Here is a 19514-nt window from a genome sequence, read left to right on the forward strand (position 1 = left end):
TGAATTAGAAGAGGAAATGTTAACCATCGAACACACACACACACACACAACGAATTAAAATGATTCGGCATTGTTTTTACGGCAATATCAGGTCTTTACTGTGGTAATGATCGTGTGGGTGGGTGGGCACGTGTGAAACCCCAACGCGATCCAAAGCACTAACTGTTAGTTTTCGTGGACAACTAAAAACCGCAACTGCTGCACATTACCCAAACGAGGTGTATCATTTGCACATGCATTTTTTCCATGCCATGCTTCATATTTACACTTGATTTGTTCGGTCAAAATTCAACTTACTAAAAGTACATCCCCACTGTATTCGGAATCACAACCTTACAGCACAGTGGATATTCGATTGTAAGATTGCAAAAAGGTGAAAAAATTTATTGAACGTAATGGCCAACGTGGCTAACCATTATGTTGGCATACCGTGGGGAAGTAGATTGCAAGTTAATACATGTTACTAATTAATTTCGTCGTACGTACTTCATCGCTGTTTGCATTGCCTGAAACGTATACCAACACATTTTTGTTAATTATAACATATGTGACGTGAAAAATCCTTGATGTGCAGAGTTTTGTTTGTTACTCGAAGTTTTACTGATTAAAAACTTGCATTAATAGAAAATCTATTCTTTTGTTTATTTTTCAAGAGAACAGCCGAGCTCCAAAAAATCGATTAAAAAAAAATGTTGAAAAATAAAACAAAATTTACTAAGGTTATAGCTAAATGCCATGCAGAAAGCAAAACTTATTGCTTTTATAGAATACTTCCTATGGGAAAAAATGTATGCAAACCCCAGAATTTGTAGGTGGCGGCGTAGAGGCGGATCTATCTGAGCGGTGGATACAAACTAGGCCCCCTAACCGATTCAAAAAATATAAGCTATATAATTTCAATTTTATAGAAGAGTTTAAAACCCCGAAACAAACATATAAACCATAGTTGGATTATCATGTTAAAATAAAATACAGAAGGAAATTTTAATTAACAATTGTGAATAATTGAGAATAATTGTGGAATACGAAAAAAAACCTTTGTGCAGTCAGAATTCTGGACAGGTCTGATGTTGATAGAAATATGCTTAAACACAAATTAACGGATGCGTTCTGAACATCACTAAAAACCTTAAAAGCTTTCAGATTGACCGACATTCCATTGGTTATGCAGATATGATCAAAACATTGTGTTAATAAACGGTGTTCATAGATAGGACACATTCGGTGTCGATGTTAAGTCACAAGAAATATATTTGAAAAGATGTATTTTTAAAAGGGTCTCTACACAATTTATAACTGACCGGGCTCTGTCAAACTTTAGTATATCCCACCATCTTAAAGATTTCTCATGAATATATTGATATTTTAGTGCACTGTTGGTATACGCAATAATAAACTTGAAAAAACACGATACTTCAAATAAAATTGAAATGTAATGCTTCGCAGTTCGCAGTCAATATATGACTGATAATAGGACTAAGAGCCGTAATAATTATAGTTAGTAAATATTTAAAGCATAATGATGTCGGTTCCACGTTCAATCTGTACATCGAACCGATCAAGAGTAGGTAATTGACAACTCAAGAACAGAATCTAGTATCATACCCGGGACGAACTACTCAACTATGAGAAATTCATATAACACTTAGCCAACCCTCTGCCATCACGGCAGAATAAGGCTGAAAAGAAGCATCTTATCAAAGGATTAATGTTAATACCCTGTCAAAATCAAACAATCTGGAATTCGTTGCGATCAACCGAAGATCTCTGTTTCATTATAAAACCACAAGATTAGCCTTCCCCCTTTTCGATGAAAAAAGAAGCGATCCTTACCGCTAGGAAACAGCAATAAAAAAGACTTTTGGCATTTAAATTAAAAACGCGCTACGCACTCGTACACTCTTTTCTCGCATTCCGAGCATTGTTCGTGCATACCGGTAAAGGGAATCAATCAGGATGGCTTTTTGTTGTCGCATTGCTTATAGTACGTGGGATGTGTGCAGGTAATTTTTGACCTGCTTCTTGATTACTGGCATGAGGCTGAATACCAAAGAATATTTCCATCGAATGTAGCATAGTGGTGACCTTCGGCATTCTACTACATTTGGAACATACACTTGCCGGATATGTATACGGTTAACGATCCTCAGCCTTATTCTTACCACTGGATGGCGTATGATGGAGTATTTCTCCATTTAGCGTGAATTTCCCCACGTCCTATTGCAACAAACAGTCATCGGGAACAATTTCCTTACGTTATCAAAACACTGTACATACTCTGGCGCAAACATACGAACAAACTCAAGAGATACGAATAGAAGACAGGTACATGGTTGCTATAGCTCCTCGCAACGGCAGCTACACAGTACTGAAACATGGTTTTGTTTGCAGAACAAATTGGATTACCCTGTGTTTCTACCACCCGCTTTCTGCCACCTGGGGGTTGAAGGTAAAGTAGAAAAGGTGCAGCACACACACGCACCTTTTTCCATTCGCTTCACCGTATCCGCCGTAAACGTACCGATAGACCTTTGGAATAGAGAATCTCCACCCTTAACCAGCCCTTCTGTTCTATGTTTCCCATCTTTGCTATCTGACTTCACGGGTTGTGGGATGGCTGTGGATAGGAAGGTAGGTCGGTTGGTCGGTCGGTCGATCAGTGTAATTTCCAGACCAGATAACTTTCTATTAACTCGTCCCACCTTTAATTTACGCTTGGTTTTGTTTCGTACCTTACCGATTCCCTTTCCCGAATTTGTATGATGCTTTATACGGTTGATTTTTCGATCCTGTTAACTATTTTACTCTTCCAGTGCTATTACGATACATTATATTATACAAAAAGTTAGAAAACAAACTAAAAAATAGCTTCCTTAATTTAAGATAACAATGAGCTATGTTCGGAAATTCTTGTCGTAACGACGTACTAGATCATGCGGGACATTTCTGGCTTACTACACTTATAGCCAGGCCTTGCTACGGATGGGATTTTGTCTCGCTCCTGTCGTGTGGTGCCGATCCCGCTATCAAATACACCAACGACACGCCCGGTCTCCACGCTAAAATACATCCTCTAGCTCTAACGTTATTGCTAAAACAGTGTTTCGTCTACGGGTTAGATGTATTCTAAAACTCATTTGCCTAACTGCTACACACAAGCAGTAGCAGCAGCATTCAGTATTTTCCACAAGCAACAAGAAACACGATGGTGTGCCAACACACAAATGCTACTTCTCGTTCCTGCTGTTGGGAAAATGCAAACGATCCCTGCTAAACACAGCTCACCGAGTTTCATGTCTCCTGCTTCCTTTTCTTGTAATATTTCCATACTTTAGCCCAAAACGCCCTTTCTTCCCTCTTACTTGCTGCTGGAAATGAGCAAAGCGACCGGAATAACATAAACAAATAAAATATGCTACTTTATGACATCGTACCACTATTGTCGATAAAATTGAGCATTTTATGAGTACCTTGCGATTTCTTACCCCGCAACACTGCAACGCGGTCTTTCGGCACGCTTGGCATTCCTTCTTTGGAAGCGATGAAAGAGAGTACGACACATGCACGCACACATACCTTTGGGTCAAACTATAGCACCACCATGGGACAAACGATACACCACCATCCATGGACTTGCACACGCATCAGTTTCAACCGTTAGGAAAGTTAATATGCGTAGGGAAAGCATGTGCGCGCACCAACACAATTGAATTTTCATATTTTGCTCACCGCCAGGACAACAAGAAACAGTTCTCGGGAAAGTTCCCACCGAACACAGCGAATATCGCACGCGCTCCCACTATCCATTCTAACATTCAGGGCACTACACGTTCTCGGGACGTGTGATTCATGATTAGTGTAACAAGTTGGAATGATTAATAAAACCCGAAAAACTGTACACAGCTTCCCATATTTCCTCAATTGCTCAAGTATATAGCGGGGGGTTTAGGCATATTGAAAGTATTACTTTAAGACCATCGGAATGCTGCCGAAATGCTACCGGGAATACAGATGCGCACAACTCACTGAAATATAAATTGACTGAAGAATCGAACACTTGTAATGCAGATGTATGTATGGGTAAAACTGTAAATCGTGTAATCCAAATCTACTAAAACCACATCAGGACTGCGAATAAGGAATCGACATTACTCATCATTATATTTGCTATATTAGATACCTATCAGCTTCTTGGGTATAATAATAAGTTATGTTATCTGGTATTGTGCCTATGATGTCTGTAAGTAATTTTTCTCTTTGCATTTCGACGTTTGGATGCTTATTCGCGGTTGACCTTTCCTATCAAGTGACAATCCAAATCAGTCCGCGAATTTAATTTTAACAACAATCCGCAGCACCAAAAATGTCAAAGCCTGGTTTCATCCAGGCTAGGTCATGTTACAGATTTTGAAAATATAAACGTACGCAAATTTTGTAATGGTGGTTGATTTGGAATTAAATAGAAATAATTTAAGTACTTAAATTCTTCAAGAAATTACTCTCATATGATCGTTTAACATAACAGCTGATGTGTGGAGCAGAATCAAACAAATCCTTCAACATTACTGACTCCTGATATTTTGTTTCGTTAAGAGAAACATCTTTGTACACATTAGGTACACCAGTTGTAGATAAGCATAAAATACCGTATGGCTTACCATAAATAGTAAATGTAATATTTCTCGCGCAAATGACCTTTATTAGATACAGAATCGCTTATAATAAGCAATAACTAAATTGCTAATGCATTTATGATGCTCTTGCTAAGTAAAAAGCACGCGCCACTCCAGGATATTAAAAAACGAACGATTCTTAGTTAAGGACCTAATATTTCAATCAGAGTTCTTTCAAGCACATTTGCCAAGCAAATTGTATTCATAAGATACAACCATCTAAAATAGTTACTTGTTTCGTTTCTCGATCTAATACGCTGGAGATGTGGCATCGAAACTCAACTGGAATTTAGTGCTTTTGATTCTGCATTGAGAACAGATACAAAGACGCCAGACCAGACAGAACGAGAGCCCGACTAAGGTAATATAAAGTACAATAGATTTTCCATCATACAGCCTATCCCGAATATAGATTAAAAAATTGCGACCTGCCGTCGTTGGAACGTTTTTTACATTCAATATAAAATATTCAAGGTAAATCGAATGCATGAGCCAATGAGTCTCTTTCTTGCTGTCCTTAACGAGTGTAGAGACGAAGCAGGCAAAAACGTAAAGGAAATTAACGAAACAAACTGTGAAGAGCCAGAGATTATCGCCGTATTCGAATATAAGCCTGTCGGTTGCCTGCGCTGCATGATTGCATACGACTTTTTAGCAGTTTTTTTTCCTTTTTCCCTTGACCATTTTGCAGTTACGGTTGGAGGGCCCGGATTGCAGCATGAAAGGAACAAAAGGAAGAACAAGTACTTGGTCTGTAGCAGCAGTGGTAGTGTGGGACGACAGATGAGTTTTTTTTTTGTCTTTTCATTCCAAAACCGTAATTCCATTTAACCACACATGTGTACTCGACGCATACGTATAGTCACCCACCCACCGCATTACGGTATGAAAAGCGCGCAAGACAATTTTGCTGTCAGTTCGCTTCTATAAGAGACCCTCTGTTGGGTATGGAATACACACACAAACAAACACACGCATACAAACACACGCGTTTCTTCGACACACAGTGTGATCATTCCTACAAAACGTAAAATTCTCGCCTGTCCCCAACCACCACCAGCAACCGTTCAATCCTGATTTTGAGCTGTGGAGATTTTTTTCCTTTTGAATATATTCCAACATTTGCTGTATTATAGGCTGACAAACCGACAAAGCGAGGATAGAGAACTCCATACACCGCCATCTCCCCCCGTGCGAGTTCCTAACTTGCATTGGATGCTGCGATCTTCGCACGGTTGCCTTTGCCCAGGCCGTTTCTCAGTACTATGCCAACCAGGTTCAGGAGATCAGGTTCGAATAAACCCGATTTCGTTCGCTCGCTCATCTTGAAATAATGCCACCTCTTATCGTTCTATAGACGACGGCTAAGATTTTCTGTTTCGCCCTTCTTCGTTTGACTTATTCCTTTCCGATCGTTTACAAGCAGAGATAGGGAAGACTTCATTTGATGTTTTGATGCTGCATTCCCTCGATTTTTCGACCAGTCCATTAGCAAGACCGTTCTGAAACTCTAAAAACCATGATGTTTAACAATCATGTAAATGGTTGTATTTATTTAAAGAATCTTGATGGTGCTTTTGCGAACAAAATACATTCCAGAGCCTTACGCGTTTAGGCGTTGATTTCACAATCGCATACAATGTGCGGCAGATTAATTCACGTAACTATCATGATTGGTTGATGTGTGCTATGCAATGCAACTGTTTGGTTCATACAGATATTAGCTTAACAATATTTGGTTTTAAAAGTTTCTTCCACGATCATGTTTTACACAAGCAGAAGCTTCCATTATCTTGTTCCGCTACTGCAACAAATGAAGAAGCTGCTTACATACTTTGCCAGTGTGCTACAGATGAAGCTAATTTTGCTGAACATCATGCACATGACACCACACAAGCACAATTCACACACAACATAAATATTCGTACGAATGACCGATTTTTTTCTGTTAATGATTCTTATTTCACTAACGGCATTTGTGTGTGCATGCTTGATACGTGTGTGTTCTGGGAAGAAGCAGACGTTTCCAAACAAAATAGGAAAAATGTTTCTAGTGATTCAGGGTTTGTGAAATCGCGTCGACCGAACCCGAACCCGACGACCGGTATTTTTTCATGGCACCGACCAACTGCGGAGACGCTGTTTTGTATATCTTCTGTACGGATTCACACATCTTCAGCTTTTATTCTACAGTGCCTTTAGAAGAGTATGTTTATGCTTGGGTTCGCTCCTAAAACTGGTTCATATCATGACTCTTGAAAGTTGTATCTTTGTATCGGTTGAACAAACCTCAACGCTCTGGTTCACGCGCTCATACACACGCATACAGTACCACCTACGAAAGTTGTTTTCAACCACCCTCCTGAAGAGGGGTTTACTGTCGCCTGCCATAGAACCAACTCGAAGAAAGTGAATCTCCTATGGCTAGTGTGTGGCTAGTGCGCGGGCGCGCGCACCCTCTTCATCATCTCCCTTTTTTTTACTTCGCTTGAGCTAGAGAATGACAACGAGGAAACGAAGCAAAATGGAAAATATTTATAAACCCTCTTCTCCTATTTCCATGCGACCATCAACGCATCTTCCTCATCGACTCACTACATCTACATATTCGACCATCCGCAAGTGTATCATAAACTGGTATGACAAGCGTAAAAAGGCACCGGGCTGTATAATGGAAAGGAAACGGAATACCCACCACATGTACTGACGGGCCATTGACTGGTATTTTGGAACAATGACTACTAGCAGTAGGCGGGAAAAGCATAGCAATTTCTTTTGGTCTACTTGGATTCTATTTTGAGAGCGATTTATTTCACGAACAACAGCATTTAACTATTTTAAATCCAAAAACTCCTGCTACATATGATTTATGAACGAAACAAGACTCGAAAAACACAAATGCTTATGTTACTTACCACTTGAACTAGTATCTGACTCGAGCTCAACAGACAGACAACGACGAATATTCTCCGTGCCTTTATACACAAGCCTATTATCCTATCCTTCAACGTTTTACCAACCGCAGCCACCAAACAACAATACACAATTGTGCAAACAGTGCCGGGTTTAAATGATTAGCACTCAAATTCACATTCACTACTCATAGAGCATACACTTTCCGGCTTAGGTAAATCCTCGTTCTGAAGATAATAATGGAAGGATGTAAATTATATCCTCTTCAACTCTTCGTACACCAATTATATTCCCTTTTCAGATTGGAATTACACAAATAGTATGTTTGATTACTGCAATAGGAATATTTAACAACTCACTGGTAACAAAAACCAAAAGTTTATTGAACTTCATTCGCTGTGATCAATTAACCATTTACCGACGGCAAGGTTTACCATGCAAATTAATTCTATGTTTAAAAATTACCAGATAAATTGGTACTATTTTTGTTTACTTTTTGTAAACGTAATTAGAAACTTTGAAGTCGATATTTGCGTAGGAAAAACTAAAGATAATTATAAATTGGAAACACGACAACAAAACAGGGTCTAGTGGTAACCGCCAAATGTTTCCATAGCAACGTGCTTCACAAGATTGATGTGCGGTTTTTATTTATTCTTGCAATCGATAAAAGATACAGCAACACTAAATGCATATTCCGTAAGAGCCAAATAATCATTACTCAACAAAATTTTGTTTACATGAATTAAAGGATGCAAAATTCATTGATCGACAAACGAAATAGTATCGATTTTTTGTTCTGCATTAAATATACACTCTTTTTTAGCTATAGCGTGCTCTACACTGCTTCATTTCATAATTACACAAATATGGTTCTGGTGTCGCATTTTACTGTATTTATCTAGTGTCCAGCAAACATTTACTGGCAGGATTTTTTCCTTTTTCTTTTCTTATGATTTTTTATCTGATTTTAGGGGAACACTGAACATTACCATAGTGGTATAATTCTTCAACTTATTTAACCACTTTTCATAAACACATTATCCAACAAAACTGCGAAGGAACTACCGGGTAAGCATACTCGGTGTAACACACAGTAGTATCGGTTTTTACACGCGCGCACACTCGCACTCGCTTCCTTTTAACGCATTTTCGCTCCTGATGATTCCAAATGACTCGTTGTGATCGTTCTTCGAACAATTCGTTTGGTCGTGATTTACCGTGAAAATGAGTATTTGTACATAATTCGCGCTTTTGAAAACCTTTATCAAAAAAAAAAAATATTATCCTTTCGAACCCGGTCACAGATCTTTTCAACAGTGCACCTTGGATCTTCAACCCGTATTTACTAATATCGTCACAATTCTACGAAGGCCTTCAGAACATCACTTTTTTCTTGTGCTGCTATTGCCCTCTCGGTTACCCGTTCGAAAGATATGTCATAGTACCCAATCGTTTGCTCTTTCACTTCATAATTTAACGCATACTCTTACTTGTAGGTTTTTTTGTGTTGTGTAGGAACTGTTAAAGATGGCGTCTTTTTTCGTGTACCGTACACCTTCTACAACCAACGCCTATTCCAAACGCGTTTGTTCGGCTTTATTTAGATGATATTGTTCGTGATTTATGATGGTAACATACTATTACACCGGTTTCACTACACTGCATCGCTTAAACCGAATTTTACACGCAAATACACATCAATATCATTTCAGCTATCGAACAACATGACTGAACACACCGAAGCTTTTCAACGAAATACCTTCCCACACTACTACTCTATCAACAAATGTTTCTATCAATGCGTACCCATGTTGTCACTTGGCAAAGTGTGCGTGTTTGTATGCGCGTTTCCAGAACTCGGTGTGCCATGGGCTATTCGAATCTGATTTCAGTTTGCACACATACCATTTAAGGCTCTTGCGGTGTAATGTATCTCCCTAGAGTTAGAGTTCCTAGATGGCATGCCTGTGTTGACGGCAGAAATGAGAAACAAGAGGAATTCAAACAGTTTTATAATTTTTCTTTTGAATGATTAGCGGAGCATTAGACGGCGGGGTTCGGTGACTATCGCCTTCATAACAATAATAAATAAATTGTTTGATCCCTACTTATGAACCTTTCCTTTTCGATCCACTGATTCAAAATCATCGCTCTCTTTTGATAAGCACATTGAGCACTGTTTACACGTTGTCCGTTTTGCAGAAATGATATTTCAGTTCGTTGTATGCCGCAAATCCATACACTCAGAAAAAGGATACAGCGATATTTAAAAGAGCGAGACATTATGACCAAATAAATAAACAATATTTTCCATAATTCCGATACTAGACGGATTCCATGCAACGCTCATGTTTTTGAAAGTTATCTTACGCGAAGGAGGGAATCATTGCTGCAACCTGAAAATTTGGGTAAAAAGGTAAAATAGAGTCCCAAACAAACATTTGACATTTCGAAAGTGCTAAGGGGCTGCGCACACGCAATGTGTGTTTCTTTCAATCGCTGGTGTGTTGTTTGTTTACATTTGGCATCGTGATCGTTACTGTGCAGGGAAGTGATGATTTTGTCCTCGCTTTGGATTTTATTCTGTTAATTGTTGTACAGTGTTTTAATTAATTTATGTTTCAGCTAATTTTATGCGACCTGCCGTGTACCGTTGGCGGATTTTTGCAGAATGATGCAATGCAGGTGATCGTTTGGTGATATTTTCCGGGCCGGTGCAACTCCCGGTCGAATGATTGCTATCGGAGGATGCAGCAGTAGACGAAGTGTATGACAACAGTAGGCGCAACGGTACCAGCGCTAGCAGCTAAAATGATGCGCCAAAACTCCCGGAATATGTTTTCTACCGCTGGAAATTGCTACCGGATGTTTTCCACCAACGTTTGGATGCGGCAGCAGCGGCTACTGGCGACAGTTCGTCTGCTATCCGAGCAGACTGAGGCACATTCCCGTTGAATGTTTGGTAAAAAGGTAAAATAGAGTCCCAAACAAACATTTGACACTTGCGTGTGCGCAGCCCCTTAGCACTTTCGAAATGTCAAATGTTTGTTTGGGACTCTATTTTACCTTTTTACCAAAATTTGAAGCACAATCGGAGATACGATCCGAATGATGAATTTCAGAGGGACGTTTTTTTTCGTTGGAGCGACCAGGCCCTATCGACTTTATTTTGCCACGTAAGCAACTAGTCAGTCCTTGCTATAGGGGAATGGCCCGATTGGGATTTTTTACCGGCTCGTATGATTCCGGTGCTGCTACCAAATACTCCACCGGGTCTCATCTACTTTAAAATGTTTTTTCCTAGATACTCCTAGACTGCTAGACTGATTGAAATTCATCTGCAACCGAACTATGGTGGACCAATAGATATGGACAAAAAAAGTCAGCAAGTAGTGTAGTGAGTAGTGGTGGATCATATTATTCATATTTCATATTTCAGTTCATTCATAATTCTGTCAGATTTCACGACCAGACCCGAAGTTGATTTCGAATCATGGGTGTAACGGGTTCGCCAGGTCTGTGTTGAAATCGAGCTATATCAATGGGTGCAGCGAGTTCGGATCGAACCTACTGAACCTACTTCGACCCGAGCTCACTGCTCCATCTACTCGGAATCCCTTATGCATTCTTGGACCTATCAGAATTGTGGCATCTATTGGCCCAACTGAACTTAGTTTTGATTCAGACTCGAACTCGTTGTCAGAGTTGATTATGCTCTCTTGGTCTCATTTAACCTATTTTAACCTACGGATCAACCAGTATCGCTTCGATAGGTAGGTTCGGCTCGATCCGTCCATCAAAACTTGGCACCGAGTGACTACTATTCTGCCCAGGCTCGCAAAAAAGCACATAAGAAGGACGTACTGTTACACGATTATAGACGCGACGTGTTATAAACAAACTATGAAATGAGAAAAAGTAATATTGTATAAAATATAAGCAACATATTACATTTTAATATTTCTATTTCTGCTTAAAAACTGTAAATTTTATTAAAGAAAACATCGGACAACCCACGACCATCGATTTATTCCGAAGTTGATTCATCGGAAACATTTTACCTCTATTTACCTTGCCATGCATAATCGAAATCGGAATGTGTTACGTGTAGACACAACTGCATTTGAACCGTACGGATAATGGTGGAGCTTAATAAAGTACCAGAAGAAATATAAATATTATTTAAATCTGAATTGAAATCAATTGACTTGTTTTACTTATGTAATATATAGTTTGTTAAATAAATATTGCCAAAAATGAGGCGGCCCGGTGGCATGATGGTAGCGGCGCCGGTCTTCACACAAATGGACCGGACCAAAATCCCATCCGGGCCAATCCCCCGTAGCAAGGACTGACTATCCGGCTACGTGGTAAAATAAGTCGATACGGCCAGGCCGTTCTAACGAAAAAATAATAATAAACAGAAATACAAACTCATTCATTCAAATATGTACGTTCTTCAAATGAAAGTATTACTGAACAAAATTAAAGAAACCTAAACCCGTTCGATTATTGGTTATAAAAGTTATAAACTAAGTGAGTTACAAAATTAAGATAAACCCATTAAGTAAAATGAAATAAATTACAGCAAAACAGAACAAAATTTATTTTTTGAAAATGAAACAACATAGGCTTAATTATTTATTTCCATTAGCAAATAGCGTCCTGCATTTTAGCTTTTGGCATACAAATGTTCTTTATTTCAGTGTTCATACTAAACCAATTATTCGAAATGTCTTCTCTTTACCGTTTGAAAATTGATGAATATTGTTTTGTAAAGGAATGAAATATTTCGGGAAGCAATTTTGCATGTTCAATGTTCAATCTAATAAGAAATATATTTTTCATAATCAGCTCAACGTAGCAATTCGGCCTGGCCGTACTTCATGAATTTAAAAAATAAATTCAGAATTTACTTAAAAATTGGACAAATTTTAAATAAGTACAGCATTCTAGAACCTAAAGAATTGTAGGGAAAGAAAAATAAATCAAACACACCCTGCAGTAGTAGGTCTATTCTTATGAATATATCTTTAAAAGCGTATTGTAAAAAAACACCAACAAAATCTAGCCATTGCATTCCATTTGAGGTAGTCAAAGACACTGTCAGTTTAACATAATTTGTTCTATTTATTTTGTATTATACTCTTGCAAGTGCAACAATGGCGCCATACTAACGCTGCTCAATCGTGCAGCATCGATTGATGGTGTAAAGGAAGGATTAGGAATTGCAACGAAGAAAGAAGAAATAATATTAGAAGTGTTACATTATGAATGAGGTATTAAAGTTATGTAGATCAGAAACGGAAGTTTCGTGAGGTAATCGATTAGTTGAAAATGGCTAGATAAAAAAATCGTATTCAGAACGTAACTGCTTCTTGTAGTGCTTACTATATAGAACGGTATCTTGCAAACATTATTAAAGAATAGAGGCAATATGTGGTTTCTGAGGAAAAGTGCTGTTGATTGGAAGATAGATCCTTCAATGAAATGTGAACCCGCTTTGTTGTTTCGCTTGTTATAAGGTTTTGTGTCACATTTTCACAGTGTACATTTCAGTTCAAAGTGAAATGCAAATAAGCGTCCTATCTTTTGTGTGTGCTGCTCTTTTCTGCAAAATATTTATCCGACAGAAAGCCAAGATAATAATATTTGCAAGTTGTAGTGGTATAAAACCCACATGAACATTGCATAGGGAACCGAATGTTTTAAAAGTGCACACTATTGTACATAATTTGTTTTGTTTTGGAAAATTAGCTACTACAATGTTTTTAAAGTTTTTACCCTAGAAATGATAAAATTGAAAACATGTGAAAATAATAAAATATTTTTCATCAAACAAAAAACCTGCTAACGATGTCTTCGATCACGCTGATAATCGCGCTCCCGGCTTCTTGATCTTCGATCACGCGTTCTATCTTTTCGATCACGGTCGCGGTCTCTTGACCTATCGCGATCTCGATCCCTTTCTCTGTGCCGGTCTTTGTCTCTTTCGCGTTGTTCTCTATGTCTATTTCTATCCCAATCGCGATCATAATCCTTGGCGCGATAATCTTTCCGATTGCGATCATGCCTGTCCTCGTAACGGGACGATCGTGCGTCTCTGTCACAATGGTCAAACATATCCCGTTTAAGAGGCTTTTCTTTAAATGACTGCTGTACAGCCATACCTCGTTCATGACGTGCTGATTCTCGTTCATCGCAAAAGGTATTTGGTCCGGATCCTCTTGTATTGCCTGACGGACCACCACGCGTTTGTTTTACGCCCACAGTTGTTCCACCACGATCAGGTTGCGTATCAGCGAATGAGACACCGTTTTCCCTTGCGTATTGGTCAAGCTTTGCATCGATTTGCTTTTGGATTGGTACCGGAATACGGGGAAATAGCGTTGAAAACCAATCAAGTTTGGTCAACCATTGCCGTATCATCTGACCGATGGTCATTGACTTTGGAAATATATATAAAAAAAAAAAACAGTTAGTAAGTTAATGTCATTTACGTTTTGATCTATTCCATTATTTTGTTATTAACATAATTCTATGCATACCTGACCTCCACCAGCTTTGACATCGATTTCCTCTTCATCTACCAGGTACGGTTCATACCAATCAAAAAGATCACCAGGAGGTTGGGTATATCGTAAATACATAAAACCTGCGTTGTTAATAAACATTAGCTTATGAGTAACTTTTCATGATTGCATCGCCGAAGATAAAGGAAACACTGCATAGATATTCTAAAAAACCTATACTGCTTTTCGGGCCAGCCAGTTGAAGAATTTAAATTCTTTTGCAACAATGCTACCATAAATACTACTCACCTAATGCACGGATGTAGGGAGAATCGCCGTGTGTAAGTAGCCCATTTACTTGTTTTCTAGTTAATCGTAGTGTATACAGTTTATAAAGTAAACAAAATGCTGTTGAAACTATTCCACCAGCTCCTACACCCCTAACCTGTGGAAGGATATTGTTTAATTGTAAATTTACACCTCAACTATCCACCACCCGCATCGAAACTTACTCCTCCGCACATTCCTGTCTGGCCCGCCGTTTTCCGAGATCCCCGTTCCCATGGTTCCAAGTGTTTTACTTGATAATATATTTCGTCTACAACTTCGTGGTAAGTCTTCAGTTTGAACAAGGACACTGCGAATTGATTGCCAGAGAAAAAAGACATTTCATTTTAAAGTTCAGCCTATCAGTTGTTTTGTATATGCTCACCTTTGAAATAACTCGATCCCTGAATGTTTGCTAGAATCAATGGATTCAAATTCATCGAAGTTTCATTGCCCCAAAGAGGCAGAGCATTGTTTTGCTTTGCTGACTTCTTAGGAGCATTTGCCTGATTCGATGGTTGCGTGCTCTGTTGATGATGTTGAGCAGGTTGTAACTCCGGTTGATAATACTGCTGCTGTTCGTGAGCATCTGCGAGAACATAGAATGATAAAATTTTAACATACAGGCGGTATCTGTTTCAAACGCATAGCGCTCGGTTGAAGGTACTCACTGTTGTCTAATTCCATACTGGGAGTAACACGTTCTTCGGTAAATACAGTTCACATATGACAGTAATGAGACAGTGGGATGATAATTTCTAAAATTGTAAGAGCTTAAGCTTGTGTATAAGCTTCAGGTAAACAAAAAAAGGCAGATTTCGCTTGTTTGGGGTCATACAAACAATCAGGCTCGAAAGGGACATACAGAGCACTAGGTGCAGATTGTAGATCCAGCGCCAATATGTATCTTACCTCAAATAAGTAACTTAAAACTTTAATAACCGGATTTTGTACATACAAATCGAGTAAATATTACTGACTACAGCCGAATTATGCGGCTCCAGCTAAACAAACTTGAGGCAAGCTCTTTTTTATTTCATCATTCTGACAGCAGCTGTCGTTGGTTGGGTCGCTCAAGATGTGTATAGAAAATTGAAAAACGATGTCATCGCGATCCATGTACAATGGGTGAAGGTGCACGACCTTTTGGCTACAACTTGTTTTCATTTGAAAAACATCTGTTTTGGGATATTGCAGCAAATTCCCTTGTTTCCTGGTAAGCGAAAAAATTGCAACCGTTAACGTGGTAAAATGGGCGATAGAAAAAAAATGATAAAGAAACAAAACGAGATTTATTGAGGCTCTATTTTTTTACCAAACAGGCAATCAAAGGCCATGTATGTGCTAGAAGAGTAATTAAACTATAGAGCATCGAAGGAATCAAGTAATTATGGGATTGTTGAACATAAAACAGCAAATGAAAAACACATTTGCGCTATGTGTAGTGCCTCCCTAGCTGGCGTTCCGTTTCTGCCGAGGATGACACAGTGCATGCGTCCTGTTGTCCTCGCACGTTTTTTTTATCTATTTAACTTGAGCGTCGAAAAGGTTTTGACAGGTTTGCATACAAATTGTAGTTAAATTGTTGTCTGGGTAAGCAACAAACTGTAGTGAAAAAGCTTGAAGCAAGAACAAAAATGAAATTCAATATAAAATGAATTAGCTGGCGAAACGAGCTAGACTAACGCCAAAGTGTTGTGCACTACGTTCTCTCGTTCCTGTGGACACCATCAGTTTCGAGAGAAATATTACATTTTCAGCACCGTACACCCATTTGATACTGTACCTCTACCGGAGTGAAACTTAATAGGAGAAAAAGGCAAGAAGAAGCGGATGTATGCAAAGGAATCTAAAACTTACATGAAAAGAAAAGCAATTTTGACCCTTTGCTGGTAGAAAAGCTTTGGCTGCAAAGAAATCACCACAGGCAAAGCCTTTTCTTGAGCAGCACTCTCTTACCTTGTGAAGAAAATAAATTCGCTAAGAAAAAAACTTTGCCTATCTTCTCTTTGTTGCTAGCGATCGGCGGATAATTCGATGTCTTCGGCCGAAGCAGAAGACACGGACGAGGAGCTCGATCCGTACCTGCAGCTGGAGGAAGATCTGCGGAACATAAAATCCGTGATTCATGTTACACGTGAAAACATCGATGCACTAAATGCAAAATTTGCCGACTTCCAGCAGCCGCCGGCGCTGTACCTGGAGGAGTACCAGGAACTAACGTCGAAACTGCACGATCTTGAAATCAAGGAACAGGACCTGATAGAGAAGAAAATACAGCTGCAAAATGAACAGTTAAGCGAACCTAGTGAACCACCGGACCCGGAGGAACGGGTGGAGGTAAGGGAATTTGGGAATGTTTTTGTTTGTTTGTTTCTTTGGTTGTATGTGTCGTATGAAGCACTGTAAATTTTTTTACGTTATTTTCAGACCGAAAGCATGTGCGGCACACTGAGCAGACAGTCGAAGATGTTGCTTCGAGCATTCCTACCGAATCAGCAGCGCACATCCGTGCAGGTTATTCCGGGGATGCGGTTAAAGGACGCATTAGCTAAGGCATTAAAACGTCGCAACCTAACTTGCGAGTTCTGTGAGGTAACGGCCGGCAACAATGACTATCCGATACCGTGGGAAACGGACGTAAGCGCGCTGAACTGCGATGAAGTGTTTGTACGGATTCTGGATATTGGTTTCCCAACGTATATTTCGCATCAGTTTATTCGAAAAACGTTTTTCTCGCTTGCGTTTTGCGAGTGCTGCCGTCGGCTGCTGTTCACCGGTTTCTACTGCAACCAGTGTAACTATAGATTCCACCAGCGATGCGTCGACAAAGTGCCACCGATATGTAGCAAACGACACATGGACAGCACATTCTATCATGTGCTGTTGGCGAACCCAGAGAGCACGGCTGGAATCATTAATCCGGGGGCTGGTGGGTATAGTACTAGTTTGAGACATCCGCGTTCACTCAATCAGCACGATCGTTCCAACTCGGCCCCGAATGTTTGCATTAATAATGTGATAAAGCCATTCTTTGGTGGGGAAAATCGACACGTGATCAGCAATCGACCGCTACAGGTAGGGCCGTTTACCTTTGAACTAAGTGTTCGTTGGTTTAGATTTCTGACACAAATTAACACACAAAATACGTGATACATGACGAAACGTGATAAAATTAATGTTTTTCCGTTGGTTGTTTGATTTGTTTTAGGCCCAAGCAAATCAAGAGCATTCTCATTCCACGCAAGCATCGCCCACAAATACGTTGAACCACAGCAAAAGGCCTCGGGCCCGATCGGCAGACGAAAGCAATAAGAATCTGTTGTCACCGAGAGATTCCAAACAATCGGATGAAAATTGGGTAAGACTCATTGGGTTTTCGGAGTTGAACTGGGTCACTAACATCTGCTGTTGTGTTCGAAAAAAAACACTTCGCTATTCTACAGAACATCCAGGCTGAAGAGATTTTAATAGGACAACGAATTGGTTCTGGCTCGTTTGGGACAGTCTACAAAGCGCACTGGCATGGACCGGTGGCAGTGAAAACGTTAAACGTAAAAACTCCCAGCCCGGCACAGTTGCAGGCATTCAAGAATGAGGTTGCAATGCTCAAGAAAACGCGCCACTGTAACATTCTACTGTTTATGGGTTGTGTGAGCAAGCCGTCCCTAGCGATCGTGACGCAATGGTGTGAAGGTAGCAGCTTGTACAAACACATCCACGTCAACGAGACCAAGTTCAAGCTGAACACGCTGATCGATATCGCAAGGCAGGCCGCTCAAGGGATGGATTATCTGCACGCGAAGAACATTATTCACCGGGATTTGAAGTCGAACAACATTTTTCTGCACGATGATTTCTCGGTAAAAATTGGCGATTTCGGACTAGCCACGGCAAAAGTGCGGTGGTCCGGTTCGCAACAGTCTAATCAACCGACCGGTAGCATCCTTTGGATGGCCCCAGAAGTGATTAGAATGAAGGAACAGAACCCATACTCGTTCCAAAGCGACGTGTATGCGTTCGGGATAGTGCTGTATGAAATGTTGACCGAGCAGCTACCGTACAATCACATCAATAACAAGGACCAGATACTATTCATGGTTGGCTGCGGTAAACTACGACCAGATTTGACGAAGGTGCGCACTGACTGTCCGCAGGCGTTGAAAAGATGCGTGGAGGATTGCATCAAGTTCAATCGTGATGAACGACCGCTCTTTCGGCTGTTGCTAAATATGCTGGAAAATATGCTTCGAACTATGCCCAAGTTTCATCGCAGTGCAAGTGAACCCAACTTCACTCAGACACAGCTACAAAACGATGATTTTCTGTACATGTGTTCCAGTCCCAAGACGCCCGTTAATTTCCATAACTTTCAGTTTTACAACGGTTCAGGAAATTATTGAATGTTTTTTTTATTTAATCCTCATCCACAGTGGTGAATCACTGGTTATTACATTTATCTAGATTCACCGTTTAAGCGTCGTGGAATCTGAGTACGGAAATGCAGGCGTAAACATAAAACAGTCCTTTTAAAACATCTACAAATATGCTTGTAAATAAGTTTTTTTCGGGGCTAAACAACCGGATGCAGTTTTAGTGCTCTTGAAAAATAGACGAACGATTACAAGCTTTACTATGGCAAAACCGGGATTTTTTATATCAAAATATAAAATGTTTGATGAATCTATCCGTGCCCGTCCACCATTATGCAAGTTGTATTCCATGCCTATTGTTAGTGCAGTTAATTTAAACTTTTCGCGTAAGATAGGGCCATCAGCAAGCTTTTAGTTTTCTTAACGATTGACAGAGGGCATTTCTTTTTTCGCGGTTCTTGTGGCATATTAAATAAAACGTTAATATGGGTCTGAGTAACGAATTAATGATGTTTATGTCAATAATTTATCTTTAATATGTACCGTACTATCCCTGTGATTACTATCTACATTGTATCAGTCGTGTATGTGTGTTAGGCGCTTCTTTGTGTATATTGGTTGTTATTGGTTATATAACCTAAGTAGTTCTTTTAGGATCTTTATCTATGTCAAGCGAGTAAAAAAAGGAAGCAAATCCAATAACTTGATCTGCA

At 39.6% G+C, this 19514-nt stretch overlaps 2 protein-coding genes across 2 annotated transcripts; one reads left to right on the forward strand and one right to left on the reverse strand.

Moving 5' to 3' along the window:
* Nucleotides 1–13439: 13439 nt before the first annotated feature.
* Nucleotides 13440–15115, reverse strand: LOC128711789 (pre-mRNA-splicing factor 38B). Its single transcript, XM_053806675.1, has 6 exons — nucleotides 15100–15115; nucleotides 14814–15017; nucleotides 14614–14738; nucleotides 14411–14546; nucleotides 14138–14244; nucleotides 13440–14036 (listed from the first exon to the last, which is right to left on the reverse strand). Exons 1-6 carry the CDS (start codon nucleotides 15113–15115, stop codon nucleotides 13440–13442), a joined length of 1185 nt encoding a protein of 394 aa, XP_053662650.1.
* Nucleotides 15116–16465: 1350 nt separating this feature from the next.
* On the forward strand, nucleotides 16466–18831 carry LOC128710785 (raf homolog serine/threonine-protein kinase Raf). The gene is made up of 4 exons (XM_053805637.1): nucleotides 16466–16768; nucleotides 16859–17506; nucleotides 17640–17789; nucleotides 17875–18831. Exons 1-4 carry the CDS (start codon nucleotides 16466–16468, stop codon nucleotides 18829–18831), a joined length of 2058 nt encoding a protein of 685 aa, XP_053661612.1.
* The last annotated feature ends 683 nt before the right edge of the window (nucleotides 18832–19514 follow it).

The sequence above is a fragment of the Anopheles marshallii genome, chromosome 3 (genome assembly GCF_943734725.1).
Source record: "Anopheles marshallii chromosome 3, idAnoMarsDA_429_01, whole genome shotgun sequence".
Lineage (NCBI taxonomy): Eukaryota > Metazoa > Arthropoda > Insecta > Diptera > Culicidae > Anopheles > Anopheles marshallii.